Source organism: Nicotiana tomentosiformis, chromosome 4, assembly GCF_000390325.3.
Source record: "Nicotiana tomentosiformis chromosome 4, ASM39032v3, whole genome shotgun sequence".
Taxonomy (NCBI): domain Eukaryota; kingdom Viridiplantae; phylum Streptophyta; class Magnoliopsida; order Solanales; family Solanaceae; genus Nicotiana; species Nicotiana tomentosiformis.
This window is the reverse complement of record NC_090815.1, coordinates 71,174,647-71,194,964: the sequence shown is the minus strand read 5'-3', so window position 1 is coordinate 71,194,964 and position 20,318 is coordinate 71,174,647. Positions and strand designations below refer to the sequence as shown.

Below are 20,318 nucleotides of genomic sequence, written 5' to 3'. Positions count from 1 at the left end.
ATTCAGCATAGCATTGCTTATGGATGAGCCTTCGGGCATAGTGGATGTTATTCCTGTTGCCGTCTGTTTCGTGTGTTACTATCTATGCCATGTGGGTTGTGAGACGGCTTGATTATTCACACGTGTGTTGTGACCCTTTCTAGTTGTGGTATTATATGAGTGAGATGGCTCTCGAGATGTTAGTTTTTTGATGCACCTTAGTCATTCTTGGCCTTTGTAGCGCATTACGCTATCCGCCTTCCCAGGTTTATGTTCATGCACTTGGAGTGCTTGCGGTCGATATGCGGGCATTTCGTGGGTATGAGCATTTTGGCTAGATGGGTATTTCCTTATTGATTATTATGTGTGGATCGGATGGCACGCCTCCAGGGGTATATGTGTAGATTGTGTTTTATGCTGCAATAGTGAGATGTTGAGTATGGTTCCTTGTACTTATTTTGTGTTTTTTGTTTCTCACCCTTGTGTTAGTTCGTAGCGTTTGTCTGGTTGATTTGTATGTTATACGGGATGGGTAGTTCTTTGCCAGAATCGTTCTTAATTGAAGATCCGACCTTTATCGTTTGGATTTGATTCCTATGGCATTATTTGATATTTTTTAGTTTCTTTTGGCTAGTTTTGAGCCGTTCAGAGGTTGATTCGTGCAGGATGGTGCTCCTAGTATATTGATTCGGCTTGTTTGAGGTAAGTGTCTTGCCTAGATTTGTTGAGGGAAGTTTTTCCACTAATTGACATTATTTGCTACATGTGGGGGTGATGCATATACAAGGTGACGAGCGTATATGCATGTGCCAGTGTTTTCATGCTCGGGAGGGGGAATTATATGCTTATTTGTTCCTTTATTGAACTTGATGATCCTTTAACCTATGCTTCATTTAATACGATGACTAATAAAGTAATTAATTGTGTTAGAAATCATGCTAGAATATATGAATTCTTAAAAAAGAATTAATGTGATATTTTCGAGATTCGTTGCACACTTAATTTGATCAGGGTACCATGATCCTATATCTATACCTATTATCGTCGTGTTACTTGAGCTTATTTATTCGTTATAAGAGATGATGATTAGGCCTTTGGGCTACATTTGGCACGATGGGTATTTCTGCGTGGTTGATATGATGTTGGCACGATGAGTATTTCCGTGCAGTTTGAAATGAGATTGGTTTGTTGGTTATTACCATTCGAAAAGAAAGAAAGTTGGATTTCTGTTATGATTACTCATTCGTTAAGTACTTACATGGCATTTACTTTGGTTTCTATTAAAATTTGTTGTTTTGCATAATACCTTCCGTTTGAGTTCCTTACGTAGTTATCTCTGTGTTCTCCCTTTGGCTTGTGACTGTAATAACTACTCTCTCCATTTCAATTTAGATGAAGTAGTTTGACTCATCATAGAGTTTAAGAAAACAAATATGACTTTTAAACTTGTGGTCTTAAAAGCTTAAGAGATAAATGCTTTGTGGGGCTATGATATTTGTGTGATTATAAAAGCTTCTCATTAAGGGTAATATAGGTAAAATGCAAAGTTTAAAGTTAAATTATTTTCAATTATAGAAATGTGTCATTCTTTTTGGAACGGACTAATAAGGAAAGTGTGTCATTAAAATTGAAACAGATGGAGTATGTCTTTACCTTGTCTGTTACTGTTATACATGCGCTTTTACTTGATTTACTTCTGCTACATGTCCTCTTCGAATTCATGCCTTTACTTATTATTAGCCCATACATGTTACATGCCTCTAATTGTCACCTGATTTACTTGTTAGATGCCTTAACCTACTACATGCCTTCACTCACTACATGATTTTACTTACTACATGTCTTCGCTTACCATATGCCTTTACTTGCTACATGATTTCATATATATTGAATGCCTTCATTTGATCCATGTTCTTACGTGACAAACATCTTTACTCGTTTCATATTCTACTCTCCTTTGCTTAACCGGATTGGATGACTTTTAGATTGGTTTTGTGTTATGCTTTGTAGAAGCCTTGTTATTATATACGGTAGACTAGTTTTTGATATGGGAATGCTCACCTTACTTTGTTCGAGTTGTATTACCTAGTTAAATACCGCGTGTTCGTTTTCTTAGTGTTATATTGTAAACTTTTCCCGAGTTTTGGTTATTGTTGCAGTTTTATATGATATTATTGATATTGGGATCGGTTGCACGCCGCAACAGTGTTTTATTGATATTGGGATCGGATTGCACGCTGCAACAGAGTTTATTGATATTAGGATTAGGCTGCACGTTGCAACGGTGATTATTGATGTTGGGATCGGCTGCACGCCGCAACAATGTTAATTGAGATTGAGTTTGCACACAACGGTATTTATTTTTTATGTTTGGTTATGATCGTTGCGTGTAATTCATGATTATTATTTCATTCATATAAATGGGTATGAGATTATGACTTATTGCCATGTCTGTTAACTGCTCCATTGCTCTTCAGTTGATGCTCTTACCATTATTCGACATATCTCTTGCCTTGTTTCTCCTGCTTATTATCTGCACAGGTACATATCAAGTGAGTATCTTAAACTTCAAACCTCGTCACTACTTCACCGAGGTTAGTCAATATACTTACTTTGTACATGTGGTCGGTTGTACTCATACTACACTTCTGCACCGTGCGTGCAGATCTTGGAGTTGCATAGCTGTGGAACATGAAGTGTTGCATTGAAGACGTACTTGCGATCCAGATTCAAGCTACCTCTTGTTCATGGTAATTTAGGATTTAAGTTCTGTTTATATAAACTTCAAACATATATTGTATTTATTCTTCACATCAATTTTATAAATCTAAATCATAGTGGCTCATAACTTGTACTACCAATCCTTGGGTTACTTTATAGAAATTCAGTTATTCATTTATTAGTTTTTATTAACTTCATTATAATTGTGTTGACTATTATTCGGCTTACCTAGTGGGTTGGGTTAGGTGTCATCACGACTAGAAGAATTTTGGGTCGTAACAATAAAGAAATAAACCCACAAAGAAGCAAAGGGATGTCAATATATATATATATATATATATATACCAGAAAGCAGTTACATCTTCAATACCAGTTTTCGCCATCCACAGCAACTCAGCTCCAAGATCTGCACGCAAGGTGCAGAAATGTAGTATGAGTACAACGGATCCCATGTACTCAGCAAGTATCGTAACTAACCTCAGCAAGGTAATAGAAGTAAGGATTATAAATGATACTCGGCAAATAACATCTACAGTTCATAACTCCAACAAAATAACTTAACGTACTCTACTCAGTCAATAATCTATCATATAAAGAAGATATACAAATAAATCGGATAAGCAACCAAGGAAATTGCAAGTAAAGATGAAAGGCAATAACCAAATCGAACACTGGCCAATCTCTCCTCAGAAATACAACTTAACCAAACCATTGATCAACTTTTTCCAAAGTCCACATCAACAAGAAACCTGTCAGTTTCTCAATAAGCGTGTACACATAACCATCCCTGACATAGCCCCCCTGTCTCGCCACGTGCGGGACAATTAAGTAAATACCCGCCTTGAATCGCCGCACGGGCATAATAATATTCCCACCTTGTCTCTCCACATGTGCAAACCCACATATATAGGTTGCCTTGTCACGCCGTATGTGCAATATCAATAATAACAATAGCACGAAAAACTCACGTGCGAACACCCTGACAATCTTTTTAACAATATCACGTGTGCTAGTAAACATAACAACACAATATAACAGCTCGCACTATATGTGCCCATATGTCACAATATTTCCTCAAAACAATTCTAATACCACAACGACACATAGCCCTTGGCTCAACAACACTAGGTATAACACCAACAACAATAACACTAAGGTACGTCAAGTAAAATAATACAAGAATTACGAAAACACAATGAAACTGAAGTATGAGCTCACAATGAAAGACATGACAAGTAATAATGGTTTCAATTAAGTCGTGTACACACTCGCCAACTCGTGTACACATCTTTCACGTAGTTCAAATAGTACCAACAGATGAAGCCCTACGGAGTAGTTCCCCCACACAACGTTAAGCAAGATACTTACCTCAAAATCCCTCAACCAATATTCAAAAATAGCTTTTCCTTTACAATTCACCTCCGCTTGGCTCAAATCTAGCCAAAAAATTGACTCGATAACATCAAATAATGCAAGAGAAATCAATTCCAATAAATAAAGCTATAATCTTTACATAATTTCTCAAAAGTCAACCTGGGGCCCGCCTGGTCAAAACCTGGGTCCAATGGTATATTCCGACTACTCATAACCCCACAAGTTCATATATGTGATTAGTTTCAAAATTCGAGTCCAAATCGACTCTCAAAACTCAAATTCATATTTTTCAAAAACTTGACAAAGTTTCACAAATTTTCACTTTGATTCTCAAAATTTTGATGCTAAACTCACACATAAAAATGTAAAATAGTTAAAAATTGAACAAAATCACTTACCCAATGATTGTAGTCTAAACTCCCTCTTCAAAATCGCCTCCTTCCGAGTCTAGGGTTGAAAGATGTGAAAATGAGACTAAAATCCCGTACCTTAGCTCTTATGTCCAGTCGCAGGTGTCGCAAATGCGACCTGCGCTTCGCATTTGTGAACCCTGCAAATACGAAACAATTATTGCAAAAGCAAAACACCTCACATCCCTGCTATAGTCGCAAATGCGACATAATGTCCGCAATTGCGAAGAATGGACACCTTGCAAATGCGACCTGTTTGATAGCAAATGCGAGAAAGCTTGCCCAGCCCCACCTTCGTAAATGCGATCTCTTGGTTCGCAAATACGAACCTAGCAGACTACAGCTTAATATCGCAAATGCGATCCTAATCTCGCAAATGCAAGACCTAAGGCATTTGTGCAAAACTAGCAAAACTTTAACTATATCAAACACTCCGTCCGAAACTCACCCGAGCCCTCGGGCTACAAACCAAATATCAACACAAGTCTAAAAACATAACACGAACTAGATCACGTGATCAAATCATTAAAATAACATCTGAAACCATGAATCGGACATCCAAAACACATGAAATCAACATGAAACTCAAGAACTTCTAAAAACACAACCGCGCGTCTGAACCTATCAAATCAACTCGGAATGATGCCGAACTTTGCCGACAAGTTTCAAATGATAAAAGGGACCTATTCCAAATCCCAAAAATGAAATCCAAACATGATAGCTATGAAGTCAACCTACTGTCACACTTATCAAATATTCCAAGCCTTTAAATTGACAACTTTCGGCAAAACAACACAAATCAACCTACGGACCTCTGACTTCGATTTTGGGCATACGCCCAAGACCAAAATCATGATACAAACCTCTCGGAGCTATAAAACTCCGCTATGGGGTTGTTTTCACAAAAGTTAAGGCTCATTCAACATTTTCAACTTAAGCTTTTAAAGTTAGAATCACTCATCCAAATTCACCGCGAAACATCCGGGAATCAAATCTGACCATTCACGCAAGTCATAATACACAATATAAAGTCACTCAAGACCTCGAACCACTGAACGGAATTTTAAAGCTAAAAACGACTGGTCGGGTCGTTACATTCTCCCCCTCTTAAACAAACATTCATCCTCGAAAGTGCCAAGAGTCTTTCCCTAAACATTAAATCAATGTATAAACTCTCCATACACATACACGTTGGTGTTCCCACATCACCCCAAATCACATAAAACTGACAACATAATCTCAATCGAAGATATTTCTGTAAAAGCTCGCACAATTCTATTTTTAGTATAGCTTGTCCTAACGGACATATTTGAACTGAACGGTCAATTTGGAGAGTCATTCATCCAATGAGCATGTTTTAGACTTCCAGTGACAAGTACATATAGGGACGGCCAAATAAAAATAAAAAGTTACAATAGCCTAAGTTGCAGTCTCTTCATGAGCAATTTGGTAGCTTTAGAAGGATATTTTTGCTTGAGAACAAGGGAAAAAAGGTTTAAAACCTCTATAATGCATTATAGTTTAAGCTGCCCTTCATTTGAAATTTTATGGACTTAAAATCTATGTTCTATTTCCAAACAAATTTGCTATACATAGCCAAAATATTAATTCTTTTTCACATCTATGTTTTCTGGCATTTCTCTATTCCAATCCCGATCCCCCTAGGCCGCAAAGCATCCTCTAGCAAGAGATATACCAATAAGAAAGTTTAGCTAAGAAAAAGGGAAAAGTGCTCATTTTAAAATCTTTTATATCTAATCATCTGATGCTATATATCGACGAAAATGACGAAATAAACAATGCATAAAAAGTTAGGTCTGAGAGAAATTAAAATAAGTACAAATACAAGATCAAATTACGTAGATCTTTTACACCTCGAACAAAATTCTAGCTCTTGAATCCAACTCCTTTGATCTCAAATATGAAAGAATGACAAAGCTTAATATCTAAAGTAGCTTTGGCTCGCTGGTTCAGCACTTCAAATTTATTACAGAAGACATGGGATCGAGTCCTGAAGGATACATTTATTTTTATAAATTTGGTCTTTCTTCTTGAAAAATATTGTAGCGAACAAGGGTTAAACCTTCGATCCCTTATCGAAAAAGGAAAAACTAAACAATTTGATGTAATGGTCTGAAAGACTGTTTTGAGTACTATCTCCCCGTTTTGAGTTTTGAGACCTTCCATAGATCTATTTGATGATTTATGACCTGCGTGTGTCGTCCGTATTGATTTCTGGAAACATTAAATGTGAATTTTTTACATTGAAGTGGCTAAAGTTAACCACAGTCAATATTTATGGTAAACGACCTTGGATCGGTATTTTGATGATTTCGGTAGGTTCGTATGATGATTTGAACTTCTACTCACATTTGGTTAGAGTCCCGGGTGACCCGAGACCGTTTCGGCGCTTTATGTAGAAAGTTGGAAATTTGAGTTTGAACTTTGAAAAACTTGAGTCTTAGTGTTCTATTCTTGATTTTAGATGTTATTTTGTTAATTTAAGCATGCGACACAGTTTGTATTAAGTTTATATACTTCTGTGAATATTTGGATTGGCTTGGATAGGTTTCAGATAGGTTGTAGACTGTTTTTGCATAGCTGAAGGATTTCTGGTATGCTGGGCTACAGATGCGAGGATCTGTTCGCAAATGCTAGCCTCGCATTTATGAGTGCTAGCTCGTATTTGTGAAGATGGGAAGAGATTGGGCACTTCGCTCTTGTGAAGGCCTGTTCGCTTTTGCGAGTATGCAGGTATCACAATTGCAAGGATTAGGTTGCAATTGCGATGTGGGGACTGAGGAATAGCTTCACATTTGCGAATCTTGATTAGCTTTTGCGAAGGGCTGGGCCTTAGAAAATGCGAAGGATTAGTCGCATTTATGACATCTGAGGGGCTCAGACACTGATCGTATTTGCATAAGTGGTTCGCCTTTGCGAACATTACAATTACTAACAAGACTTCCTTACTGCAATATCTGCAGCTCGGTAAAGGATATGGATTTTGGGACATAGCTCATATTACACCATTTTTTAGACCTAGACTCCATAGAGCCGATATTTGGTGAGCAATTTCTTCCTAACTTCATAGGTTTGTAACTTCAACTTGTTTTTTTGTTCAATTTCTATTACTTTTTCATGAATTTTCACTACAGGATTTCTTAGAGTAGAATAAGGGTTTTGGGTAGAAAATTAGGATTTGGGGATTTTGAGATTTAAACCTCAAATTGAGGTCAGATTTCGAAACAAATCACATATTTGGACTCGGATGTGAATGGGTAATCGGGATTTTGTCTTAATTTCAGATTTCAACCACATGGGTCCGGGTTGACTTTTTTTTTTAACTTTTCCAAATATGTTCAAGATCGAACCTTTTTCATATGAGGCAGTTTCTAAGGCTTGTTTTGACTTGATTGAACAATGTTTGACAAGATTCTGATGGTTTTGAAGCTTGTTCTAAAGGGAAGGTCGTGTTGTCTCATTGATCTTGTTCTGGAAAGAGGTAAGTGTCTTTGTTAACCTTAATTAAGAGAATTAGGGTGTAAGTGAGCCTATTTGCTACGTGATTTACGTGTTGGGGGCCGCATGTACATGATGACAAGTGTATATGCGTTGGCCATGGGATAAGCATGCAGGTAGAACTAGCCTTATTTGTGTCATGTTACTTTGTGTATTATGTCTTTCATGCTTTAGATAGATTATGAAACTCTTTAATTTCTCGCATTCATGTTATTTCTTATGTTGAGCTTATTGAGATATTGGGCGTTGAGATCATTGAATTGTGATTTGGTTGTTTGTACAAAAGCGCTGGTAAATTCTTATATATCAAGTTATTCTCAAGTACTTTCATTGATGTTGTTTATGCTTCCCACCTTGCTTGGTACTGTGTTATATGTAATTCTTGGTGAGAAGGAGTGTAATGTACGAAGGGTGTTGCCGTGCTTGTGAGAAAGAGAGTGATTGTACATGTAGGTATTTTCTTGCTTTATTCATATATCAATATCATCGCACCAAGGGTGTTTTCATGCTAGCTATTAATTATATTGCGAGGATGAGAGTAAAAGAATAGAGGGTGATGTCGTGCCGTTTGTTCATTTCATTGTTCTTTATTTGCTATTCGGATTGAAGAGTTGACTTTGTGGCCTCGTTATTTACTTTTGAAAGGTTGTTCAGAGTTGTTGTAAAACTATGAGTTGTGGCTTACTCAATGACACTTTCCTTTGCTTTTCCGTTTTATGTCCTTTTACTTTTGTACTTGTTATCCCTCTTACATGTTATTATCATGTTATTATACTTGGTACTTTACCTGTTATCTCGTTATTTCTTGATATTTAACTGCACAAGTTTATTTTTAGGTGTCTTGTTTTAGCCCCGTGACTACCTCGACGGGGTTAGGCTCGACATTTATGGAGTACATTGGGTCAGTTGTATTCATACAACACTTTTGAACTTCTAATACATATTCGAATATCGGTACCAGCGGAGTCCTGAGAGGTGCTTAGCGGATACTTAGATAAATGACTCGAGGTAGAGCAAGCCTTAGAGTTAGCTTCCCATTTTGCTTGTACTGTTTTTATTTTCCAGACATTATTATATTTCTTTCAAGATAATATATTTAGTAAACTCTAGTAGCTCATGTACTTGTGACTCCACATCTTGAGATGATTAAACTTTAGAGTTGATTTAGACTTATCATCTATACATCTGAGTTATGTTTCACTACGTTATCATTTTGCTGTTGATTGGTAGTTTCATTTCGCTCGTATTCTCTATTATGTGTTGGCTTGCCTAGCAAGTGGTGTTAGGCGCCATCACGGCCTCGTGGGTTGAGACTTTGAGTCGTGACATTTAAGCTGGCATTTGATAGAGTTTTATGCCTCATTTTTAGGAATAAGTTGACTAATTGTGCTTTGAATGATATATTTTCAGGATTATAGAGTTTTGGAGGTTTTAAGGATGAAAAGATATCAATTTAGAATGAAAACACATCAAATTGGAGCAAAAATATTAAAGATATGAAGTTGTAGCTCAAGACCTATTTAAACAAGCTATGCATGAAGAGGACTGGAAGCAACAACCTGGGCAACTACTGTTTTTGCCTACACAAGATGCGTAGGTCCATACCTGTCCTATGCAAAATACCTAAATCAAACGCATAAGAGCTACACAAGAGAAGCTATTGGGCGTAGCTACGCAACACTTCTTGCGTAGCTACACAAGCATCCGAGGGACAATTTTGTCATAACTATTAAATGACTATAAATAGATTTTTAGCTAGATTTCTTAGGTCATCTTTCATTATATTTTACTCCATATCAACTTTTGAGCTACTTTAGGAAGGATTGGGAGATCAACAACACTTTTGTTTGAATTTTCTTATAACTTTAGTCTTTAATTATGCTTATGTTCTTATTTCATCTTTTGTTTTTCATTTCTAGTATGAGTAGCTAATTTCTTAAGCTAGGATTGTGAACCCTAAGTGGGGTTATATTTTTGGATTGTTAATATAAATTCGAAGTTTGATTAAGCATTGTGTTATCTAATTACTCCATGCTTTATTGATTGATTTTGTAGTTGCAAACACTAAATCCATGCTTATTTTGCTTGTTCTAGCTTGGAAGAGTATAGCTTAGTTAGGTACAAAGTAATTAGCAAGGAACTAAGTGGGTTAATTACTTGATTAATGAAATCTAGCTAGGAATAATGTGATTTCTACTTGGGCTACTCAATTGCTTATCAATGAGCCTTAGTTGACTTGGAAGAGCAACTTAGGATAAAAACCTCTTAATTGTTGGAAGACATTAACTTAGTATAATAGAAATTGAAGCCATAACACATGCTTAATTAACTAAAATTAAATATTTGTATACCCAAGAGCATAACCTACACGAAGGGAAAGCAATCCTAGCGTCTTTCTCCTATTTATTACAACTACATTGTTACTTGCATTCTAGGTGTTCGATAAAATTCCTAGACTAGTTTACGTTGTAATTTTAGAAGTAATTGAAAAATCACTCTTTGTTGAAGATTACATTAAGAATCACCAAGTTTACACATATTTGGATACACTAATACACACCTACTCCTTGTAAGATTCGACCCCAACCTAGTTGGGTTTATTAGTACTAAAGACCATGGTATGCTTCATTTAGAGGTGTAGGATTGGATGTCACCAATATTTGGCGTCGTTGTCGGGGAGTACGGTGTTCTTGTGTTACTTTGTTATTGTGTGTTTCTTCGGTTCTTATCTTTTCTTCATGATACTTTGATTTGTGTGTGCTTGTTGTAGGTTACCAATGGTAAGCAACAATGACCGTGGTTATTTGCCTCTTGGGCCCATTGATAAAGATGTGGTAGATGAAGGAGCAGCTCCAGTTCAAGGAAACTGACATGGTAAAGGGCACAACCAAAACCAACCTCTTCCTCCTCCACCACCACCTCCAATGGTCAACCGGTTCAACAACATGCCACACTAAATGATGGCTATGCAAGTGCAATTGTCTCCCCTCGCATTAGGGCAGGAAATTTTTAAATCACAAATGTCATGCTCTCTTTGCTTGAGCAAAGAGGCTACTTCACCGAGACACCTCATCAAAATGCATACAAGCACTTAAAGGGATTCGTAGATGCTTGTTGGGGAAGTAAGCAGACCAATGTGTCTGAGGACGCTTTAAAATTGAGGTTATTTCCTTTCGCCATAAGAGGAAAATCCTTGGATTGGTTGGAGTGCTTACCAAACCATTCTATCCATACTTGGGATGAGTTGGCGGAGAAGTTTATTGCCAAATTCTTTTCACCCGGGCACATGACTACTTTAAGGGATGATATCTTAGCTTTCAAACAAGAACCAAATGAGCCACTACATGAACTTTGGGAATGCTATAGAACCAAGGTGAAGGAATGTCCTAACAATTATATGACCGAGAACATATTGCAACAAACCTTCTACCGTGAAATTAACATAACCAATCAATGAGTAGTAAACCAATTGGCCGATGGGAAGTTCCTGACCACACCCTACTCAGAGGTTTGTTCCATACTTGATCAGATGGCAGAGACATCATCTGCTTGGCAATCTCGAGCAAATGTGCCTCAAGAGGATCTAAATATGATTCACCTCCACAAGGAGTTGCAAGATCATGGTCAAGCAATTGTCGAGTTGACCACCACTATGAATAAACTTGCAAAAGTGCAACTTCAACAAACTCAAACAATGTGACAAGTACATGTGGAGAAAGGTGTTCATGTGTTGGGTTCTAAGCAAAGGATTAAGGGCAACCAACGTCCACATCAAGATGAGATATATTCACAAGATGATGGGTGTTACACTCAAGATGATTCTTATCAAGAGCAAAATGAGGAGGTTTAATTTGTGAGCAACTATCAAAATCAATGAGGTAACTTTAAAGAATATAGTCAGGGACAATGTAGGCCTAGTAATAACCAAGGAACTTGGAACAATAACAATCAAGGAAATTGGGGGAACAATAATCAAGGAAACCAAAGTTGGAGTGGCGGTAATCAAGGTAATCGAGGTGGTGGATATTCCTAATAGATCCTACCAACCTCCTACCTACAACAACCAAGGTGAATCTTCAAGTGATAACAAACTTTTAGGAATGATGGAGAGTATACTTAAGAATCAAGTGCAATCTGACAAAAAGAGGCGAGAAATGAATCAAGTGGCTTCTCATACCACTTCAATCAAGAAAATTGAGACCCAGTTGGGTCAACTCTCTTCTCAAATGAATATGAGACCACAAATATCATTACCTAATGACACAATTCCAAACCCAAAGAGAGATGAAGGAAAAAAGCGTATTTTTATCATTTTCACAAGGCTGGGCAAGATCCTAAAGAAGACAACCATTGTAGTTGAGATTGATGATGAAGAAGAGCAATTGCCTCTCAAATATGCCTTTCCTAAGGTCAAGAGTCCCAAAGTTCCATAGGTTGCTCTTCCCAAAGTTGATGATCCTCCTAAAGTTGATGAAGTACCTAAGAAAGTGGTACCTCTCATGGTCAATGAGACACCTGAGGTGATTAAAGTTCCCACATGTGAGGTACAAATAGTAAGTCCAATGGCTGTTGAAGAGGTGCAGCAAGCACCAAGCACTTCTCAAAATGAAAAGCAATCCTCTTCAAAGGATAAGGAACCAATCAATGAGGCAAGCAAGGAAGCACCTAAGTTGTTAAGAAATTACCTAGACCACCTTCTTCGTTTCTACAAAGATTTGCAAAGAAACAATAAGAAGGCCAATTGCAAATGTTCTATGATAAATTGGATCAAATCACCATCGATGTGTCTTTTGTTAAAGCTCTTGAAAAGATGCCTAGTTATGCTAATTTCATAAAGGACTTCATCACTAAGAAGAAGAATGTTAATTTTGAGACTACCAAACTCATCCACCAATGTAGTGCAATCATCTCATAAACTGGGGTTAAAAAGATGGAAGATCCGGGGGCTTTCACTATCCTTTGTGTTATTAGGATGACAAGCTTCACAAAAGCTTTGTGTTATTTAGGGGCTAGTATCTATTTGGTGCCTTATGCCATATTAAAGAAATTAGGTTTGGTGGTTATCCTAGACCTACCACAATGAAATTGTTAATGGATGATAAAACATTAAAGAAACCATTGGGTGTCATTGATGATGTCCTTGTCAAAGTGGACCATTTATATTTCCGTGTAGACTTTGTAATATTGGATTGTGAAGTGGATATAGAAATTTCAATCATCCTTGGTAGGCCTTTCTTGGCTTCCGGGCGAGCTATTTGTGATGTAGAGGTGGGAGAGCTCAAATTTAGATTGAATGACGAGGAGGAAATTTTTCATATTTAAAATTCAATAATACAACCACATGACCATAGTGTGATATTCGTAGTTGATATGGTGGATGATGTGGTTGATCATGACATGGAATATATTTGCATGGAAAAAGCTTTATAAGTTGTTCTCCTCAATCGAACAATAAGGCCATGGAAGGTTACAACGAAACCGTGATGGACAAGGAGGGACTCAGTTCATATTCTTACAAGCCTGAGAAGTTGTCCCTTGACTTGGAAAACCGAGTTATTCCTCCAACCAAACCTTTTACTATTAAGACATTAAACTTCGATGCAATGTTGAAGTGATGAACTTAAGAGTGTTGCAACTCAATGCAATGGGTGAATTATAGTTTCAAATATATAAGAGTGCTTCTTTGCACATACAAAGAATGAAGTTCCTCCATGACAAGAAGATTATAAAAAGGGAGTTTCACCCCGGGGAATTGGCTGTTCTTTACAATTAAAGGTTAAGTTGTTCTCGGGCAAGTTGAAATTAAAATGGTCAAGACCATTCAAGGTTGTACATGTTTACCCCTTTGGTTTTGTGGATTTAGTATCCGAGGATGGTCTTAGAATCTTCAAAGTGCATGAGCATAGAATCCGACATTATTTGGGCCAATTTGATAGAGAAAAAGTAATTTCAAAAGTTTAATTGGGGAAACCCCTAATGACTTGATTGGTATTAGAATTTGCGTCGTGCCATGTCATTAAATAAGGTACTTTTTGGGAGGAATCTCAAGTTCTTACTCTTTGTTTCTTTTATTTTGATTTTATTTAGTTAGTGTAGCTTTATTTTTAGCTTTTGCTTTGATGAATTTTGGTGTGAGTATGTGCGCAGGTTAAGTGCTTAAAAGTGAATAGCTAGAGTGAAGTTATCTAAGAGTTGACAAGGCTACAACCGTAGCATAGAGGCCGCCACCCCTAGCTTGAGGAGGTTTTCTTTACCCTACCCTTATACTTGTTTTGATTGCATTGAGGGCAAGGCAATTTTTTATGTGGGGTAGGGGTATTGATGAGTTTTGTTATGCTTGACACTTTTTGATGCTACTATTGATGTCATGCTTTCTTTTTAGTCTTTACTTTTATTGTTAGTCTATCTTTTGTTTTATACTTTCTTAGGAGTTAGCAATAACCTCTTTGAGTTTTCTAGCCATGGTTCTTTCCCAAAGATGCAACTTGAACCGAGAATATGTTTTAGTTTTTTAGTAGTAGCTAGTAATGAATAAAATAGTGTCGGTGTTCCAAAGTCAACTTGTGATTTGTTTGGTACCAACACTATTAGACTTAGATGTATTCCTTGAAAAAACTTTTCATGAAATTCATGATTTTGCAACTTCTAGGAAGTAATTGAGTTGATTATTCTTGGCATGATCTTTAGGCTCCATTGTTAGCTTTAGTGTCACTATGTAGCCTTTTAGGCTATGGAAACTTTTTGCGTTCATGTGTTTCAATTGGGCCTTGAATATGTAACGACCTAACCGATTGTTTTGCTTTCTAGATCCCCATTCCTCTATTTAATACTCCTCGTATGTGCTTTTACTATTTGATGACTTGCGGTGATGGTTGGTTTGATTTTGAAAGGGTTCGGGTTGAAATAAGAACACTTAGTTCCTTAATAGTGGCCTAAGATGGCCAAGTTTGACTTGAGTCAATATTTTGAGTAAACGACATCGGAACCGGAATTTGATTATTCCAATAGGTTTATATGATGACTTTGGACTTGGGCATGTTCAGATTAAATTTCGGATGATCCGGGAGCGTTTCGGCGCTAAATGTTGAAAGTTGGCACCTTGAAGGTTTTAGAGTTTTTTAAATTTAGTTTGAAGTAGACTTTGGTGCTATCGATATCCGTTTGAGATTTCGGGCCTAGGAATAGGTCTGTATTGTGATTTATAAATTGTACGCAAAATTTGAAGGTATTCCGAGTTGTGTAAGTATGATTCATCGCGTTCGGAGCTAGTTAAAGAAGTTTGAAGTTCATAAGTTTGATTAATTTGGTTTTAGGGTGCGATTATTAGTTTTGATGTTGTTTTATGTGTCCCAAGGCTTTGATCAGGTCTGTATTATGTTTATGATCTTTTTGGTACAATTGGGTGGGGTCTTGGGTGGCTCGCGTGAGTTTCGGACCACCCGGAGCTAAGTCCAAAAATTGCAGAAACTGCTAGTTCTGGTTTATTTCCACGCGAAGGTGGTATCGCATTTGCGATGAAGGAATTGGGGACTGGGTATTTTTTGACTTCACGTTCGCGAAGTTTGGGTCACGTTCGCAAAGGCCTGGGACCAGCGGCCTCCGCATTCATGATGGTATTACCGTGTTCGCGTAGAAGGAACGGGGCCTGAGGGTCATGAAGCACTGGCTGCGCAAGCCTTCGCGATCTTGAGGCTCCTATCACGTTCGCAAAGAACATTTTTTGGGCATGGGCACGATTGCGAAGAAGGGGTGTTTGGGCAGTGACTTAAGTTATAAATGGGACTTAGGCCATTTTCTTCATTTCTCACATCTCTTGACCGATTTTGGAGCTCTTGGAGAGGGATTGTTTACCTAGCATATTGAGGTAAGTAATTTCTATATAATGTGAGTTTAATACATAGATTATGGGTAGATTTTAACATAGAAATTATAGAAATTTTGGGATTTTGTTGAAAAATCTAGGTTTTGGTAAAAATGGGATTAGACCACGAAATTGATTATGATATTGAGTATAAATTATATATTTGGGTTCGTAAGGTTTTAGATAACATTTATCTACAAATATTTCCGGAAATTCGGTCACGTGGGCCTGGGGTGACTTGTAGGAATTTCCAAATTGGATTAGATAATTACTCTAATAGTTAAATTATGAGCTTTTGAGCATATATTGATTAGTTTGTATGACCTTTGGCTTCTTTCGGATTGCCCGGAGTTATTTTGAGGATATTAGTATGGTTTGAGGACCGGGAAGAGGACTTGGAAACAAGGTAAGTCTCTTGCCTAACTTTGTAAGAGGGAATTATCCCCGTAGGCGTTTAAATTGTTATTTGTTAATAATTGTTGGTGCTACATATGCACGAAGTGACAAGAGTCCGTACGTAGCTAAAAATCATGCTTATGTTAGGGTAGACTTAGGACTTTACCATGCAATACTTGTATTATTTGAACCCAACTTGTTAGTCTAATTATTTGAATTTATAATTGAAATTGAATTTGGGATTTTGTGAGACCGAGCTTTATTATCTTGAGTTTGGGCGGAATACTTGATTGTTGGTGGAAATTACGCATTCTTTGAGTACTATTCTTGTGTTGTAGTCGTTGGTCGTAGCTTGTAGAGTTTCTCTATTCCTGTGGATCGGGCCGAACACCTCGGTAATATATTTAAGATGCATCTACGGTCCACGCCTGTCGACCCTCGACAGTGTACACGATTATTCTAGATCAGGATGTATGACCTCAGCATAACTCGTGCGTGATATCGGTAGGAGTCCGATTATACTTGATATTTCCTTCATGACTTGAGATTTGTTAATTACTTGATGGCTCTTATTTGTTAAAATTGACATGTGATAATTAGAGATATTAAATTGATATTCTATTAAAGTAACATTATTTATTGTTTTCTTATTTCATTGTTACCGTTGTATTTCATGCCTATTTATAATTCCTACACTTTATTTATTGACCTCTAGTAAGTATCGATGTCGACCCCTCATTACTACTTCTTTGAGGTTAGGCCAGATACTTGTTCGGTACACGTTTACATAATCATGCTACGCTTCTGCACAATTTGTTCAAGTATGGAGGCAGGTACATCTGGTATCTGATCAGACGCGCATCCACATTACCCGGAGACTTAGTGGTGAACTGCTCCTCCATGCTCTAATTTGCAGCACTCGGAGTCTCCTTCGTGTTGCTCTTTATTTTACATTTTTGCCTTTTTCATTTTGGACAGTAGTTGTAGTAGTTTGTATATTCTACTAGATTGCTCGTGCACTTGTGACACCGAGTTTTGGGAAATTTCTAGTAGATATTGATAATTGTTTCTATTAATATCACCATTTCACTCGTATGTTTTACTCATGCTTTATATTACCATGGCTTTTTATACTTAGTCTAATTATTAATAAAATTCGTGATTTTAAATGAAATAAAAATAAATAATTAAATGGAAAGTTCACCATTGGCTTGCCTAACAGCGATGTTGGGCGCCATCATGGCCTACAGTGGGAAATTGGGTCGTGACAACTTGGTATCAGAGCACTAGGTTCACATAGGTCTCACGAGTCATGAGCAGGCCTAGTAGATCTTGCGGATCGGTTCGGAGAGGTCTGTACTTATCTTCGAGAGGCTATAGGGTGTTAGGAAACTTCCCTTTCTTCATCTTCCATCGAGCAGTGATGTTGTGCTAAGTATATTTCTCTTATTCTCTCACAGATGGTGAGAACGCGCGTCGCAACTGTACCTGGTGGAAGAGGGGCTGCTCCCCCCATTGCTAATGGCTGAGGTAGAGGCCAAGGGATGGCCGCAGCTCCTGCTAGAGGACGAGGGTTCCCTAGAGTTGCTCTTGTTGTACTACCAGTGGATCCAATGGAGGATCATGTTATTGAGGAGCAGGATGAGGCGCCTGCAGCTGAGCTGACCCTGGTAGATTTTATGACTGCACCGGGATTTCAGGAGGTCATGGGCCGTATGCTGTAGTTCCTGGATTCGATGACTCATCCAGGGTTATTTCCAATAGACCCATCCACATATCATGCGGGATGGGGAGCACAGACCCCTACCGCTTAGGATCCAGGGCATGCTGATGCGGTATACCAGACCCCAAGTGCACTACATGCGGGCGGGGGCAGCCAGTTGCAGTAGTTATATCAAAGCCCGGACCAGTCGCGACCGTCGAGCAGTAAAAATAGTTGGACAGGTGGACCATGCTACATCCTCCTATCTTTGGCGGTGAGCGACATGAGGAACCACATGACTTCATTGATCAATGTAGGGGCATGCTGCATAACATGGGAGTATTGGAGTCCAATGATGTAGACTTCACCACATTTCAATTAGAGGGAAAGACCCGTAGATGGTGGCAATCTTATCTCTATAGCAGGCCAACAAGAACACTCCCTTTACTTGGGACCAGTTCATACGTCCTTTTTTGGAGAAATATATTTCACCCTCTTAGAAGGAAGAGTTATGGGGTCAGTTCGAGCGGCTCCAACAGGGACAAATGTCTGTGACCGACTATGATGCTAGATTCTATGAGTCGTCATGCCACGCACTTAGGATATCCCCATAGATGCAGAGACAGAGCAGAGATTTATTGTTGGCTTGCATTATGGTATCCAGGTTACTATGGACCGAGAGGTTGGGATGGGGACTTCTTACGAGCAGGTTGTGGAGATAGCTCGAAGGATCGAGGGTATCCGTCAGCAGGTCCGAGAGCATACATGAAGGGACAAGAAGCCTCGATATTCAGGAGGATTTAGTGGCACCCCATTTGGGGGCATAGGTTATTTCATGAGGGGCTAGTCTAGCAGGCCCATGTATTCAGCACCACCACCTTCTCGGGTGTGCTCAGCACGGCCTTATTTTAGCGCCATCCTAGAGACCACCAACCATCCACCGGCTATTCAAGTTTCTTCTAGTGGGTATTCAGGTCACCAGGGTCAAACCCGGGGTCAGTTGTCCTCCACACCAAGAGGTTGCTACAAGTGCGGGGAGCATGGTCATGTGAGGAGGTTTTGCCCCAGGCTTATTGGCAAGGCAGTACAGCAAGGCCATCAGCCCATGATCACTGCACCGGCTGTCGTACCGCCCGTTCGACTAGCCAGAGGCATAGGTAGGTGGGTAGGGTTCACCCTAGAGGTGGAGACCAGCTAGGTGGCGCTCTGGCTAGGATTTATGCCTTTCCAGCTAGTCCAGATGCAGTAGTCTTAGACGTCGTGATCACAGGTATTATTTTTGTTTGTAATAGGGATGCTTTGGTACTATTAGATGCAGGGTCTACTTATTCATATGTATCCTCTCTATTTTCACTTTATCTGGATGTCTCTCGTGAGTTCTTGGATGTTCCTGTATATGTGCCCATTCCAGTGGGTGATTCTATTATTGTGAATCGTGTTTACCGGTCCTGTGTAGTGACTTTCTATGGTTATGAGACTAGGGCAGATATTTTATTGCTTGATATGACCGACTTTTAGGTCATCCTAGGCATGGACTGGTTGTATTCGTGCCATGCCGTTCTAGATTGCCATGCCAAGACTGTTACCTTGGCAATGCCAGAGTTGCCTAGATTGGAGTGGAGGGGTTCATCTATCAGTACATCTATTCAGGTTATCTCTTTCTTGAAGGCTCGACATATGGTCGAGAAGGTTTGTTTAGCCTATCTGGAATATGTTCGGGATACTACTATGAAGGCTCCTATGATTGATTCAGTTCCTGTGGTGCAGGAGTTCTTCGATGTATTTCCTTCTGATCTACCAGGTATGCCACCAGATTGTGACATCGATTTCAGTATTTATTTGGTCCCAGGCACACAGCCTATCTCTATTCCACTGTACCACATGGCTTCAAAGAAGTTGAAGGAGTTAAAGGAACAACTTGAGGAGTTACTCACGAAGGGTTTCATCATGCCGAGTGTGTCGCCTTAGGGTACACCGTTATTGTTTGTGAAGAATAAGGATGGGAATATGAGGATGTGCATTGATTACCGCAAGTTGAACAAAGTTACCATTAAGAATAAGTACCCATTGCCACGCATTGATGATTTGTTTGATCAAGCATGGTTCTAGAGTGTTCTCTAAGATCTACCTGAGGTGTGGGTATCATCAGCTGAGGATTCGTGCTTCGGATGTTCCAAAGATGACTTTTCGGACTAGATATGGGCACTATGAGTTTCTAGAATTGGGCACTATGAGTTTCGAGATATGGGCACTATGAGGCCTGGGTATCATCAGTTGAGGATTCGTGCGACGTTTATGGATTTGATGAATTGGGTGTTCAGGTCATATCTTGACTCATTTGTCATTGTTTTCATTA

General features: G+C 38.6%; 1 protein-coding gene across 1 annotated transcript; it reads left to right on the top strand.

Moving 5' to 3' along the window:
- The first annotated feature begins 19,492 nt into the window (after window positions 1-19,492).
- LOC104088126 (uncharacterized) lies at window positions 19,493-19,930 on the top strand. The gene has a single exon (XM_009592753.2). It carries the CDS (start codon window positions 19,493-19,495, stop codon window positions 19,928-19,930), a length of 438 nt encoding a protein of 145 aa, XP_009591048.2.
- The last annotated feature ends 388 nt before the right edge of the window (window positions 19,931-20,318 follow it).

What these genes read in the sequence shown, in the direction of transcription:
- LOC104088126 (XM_009592753.2), top strand. Translation starts at nt 19,493, where the DNA reads ATGGACTGGTTGTATTCGTGCCATGCCGTTCTAGATTGCCATGCCAAG.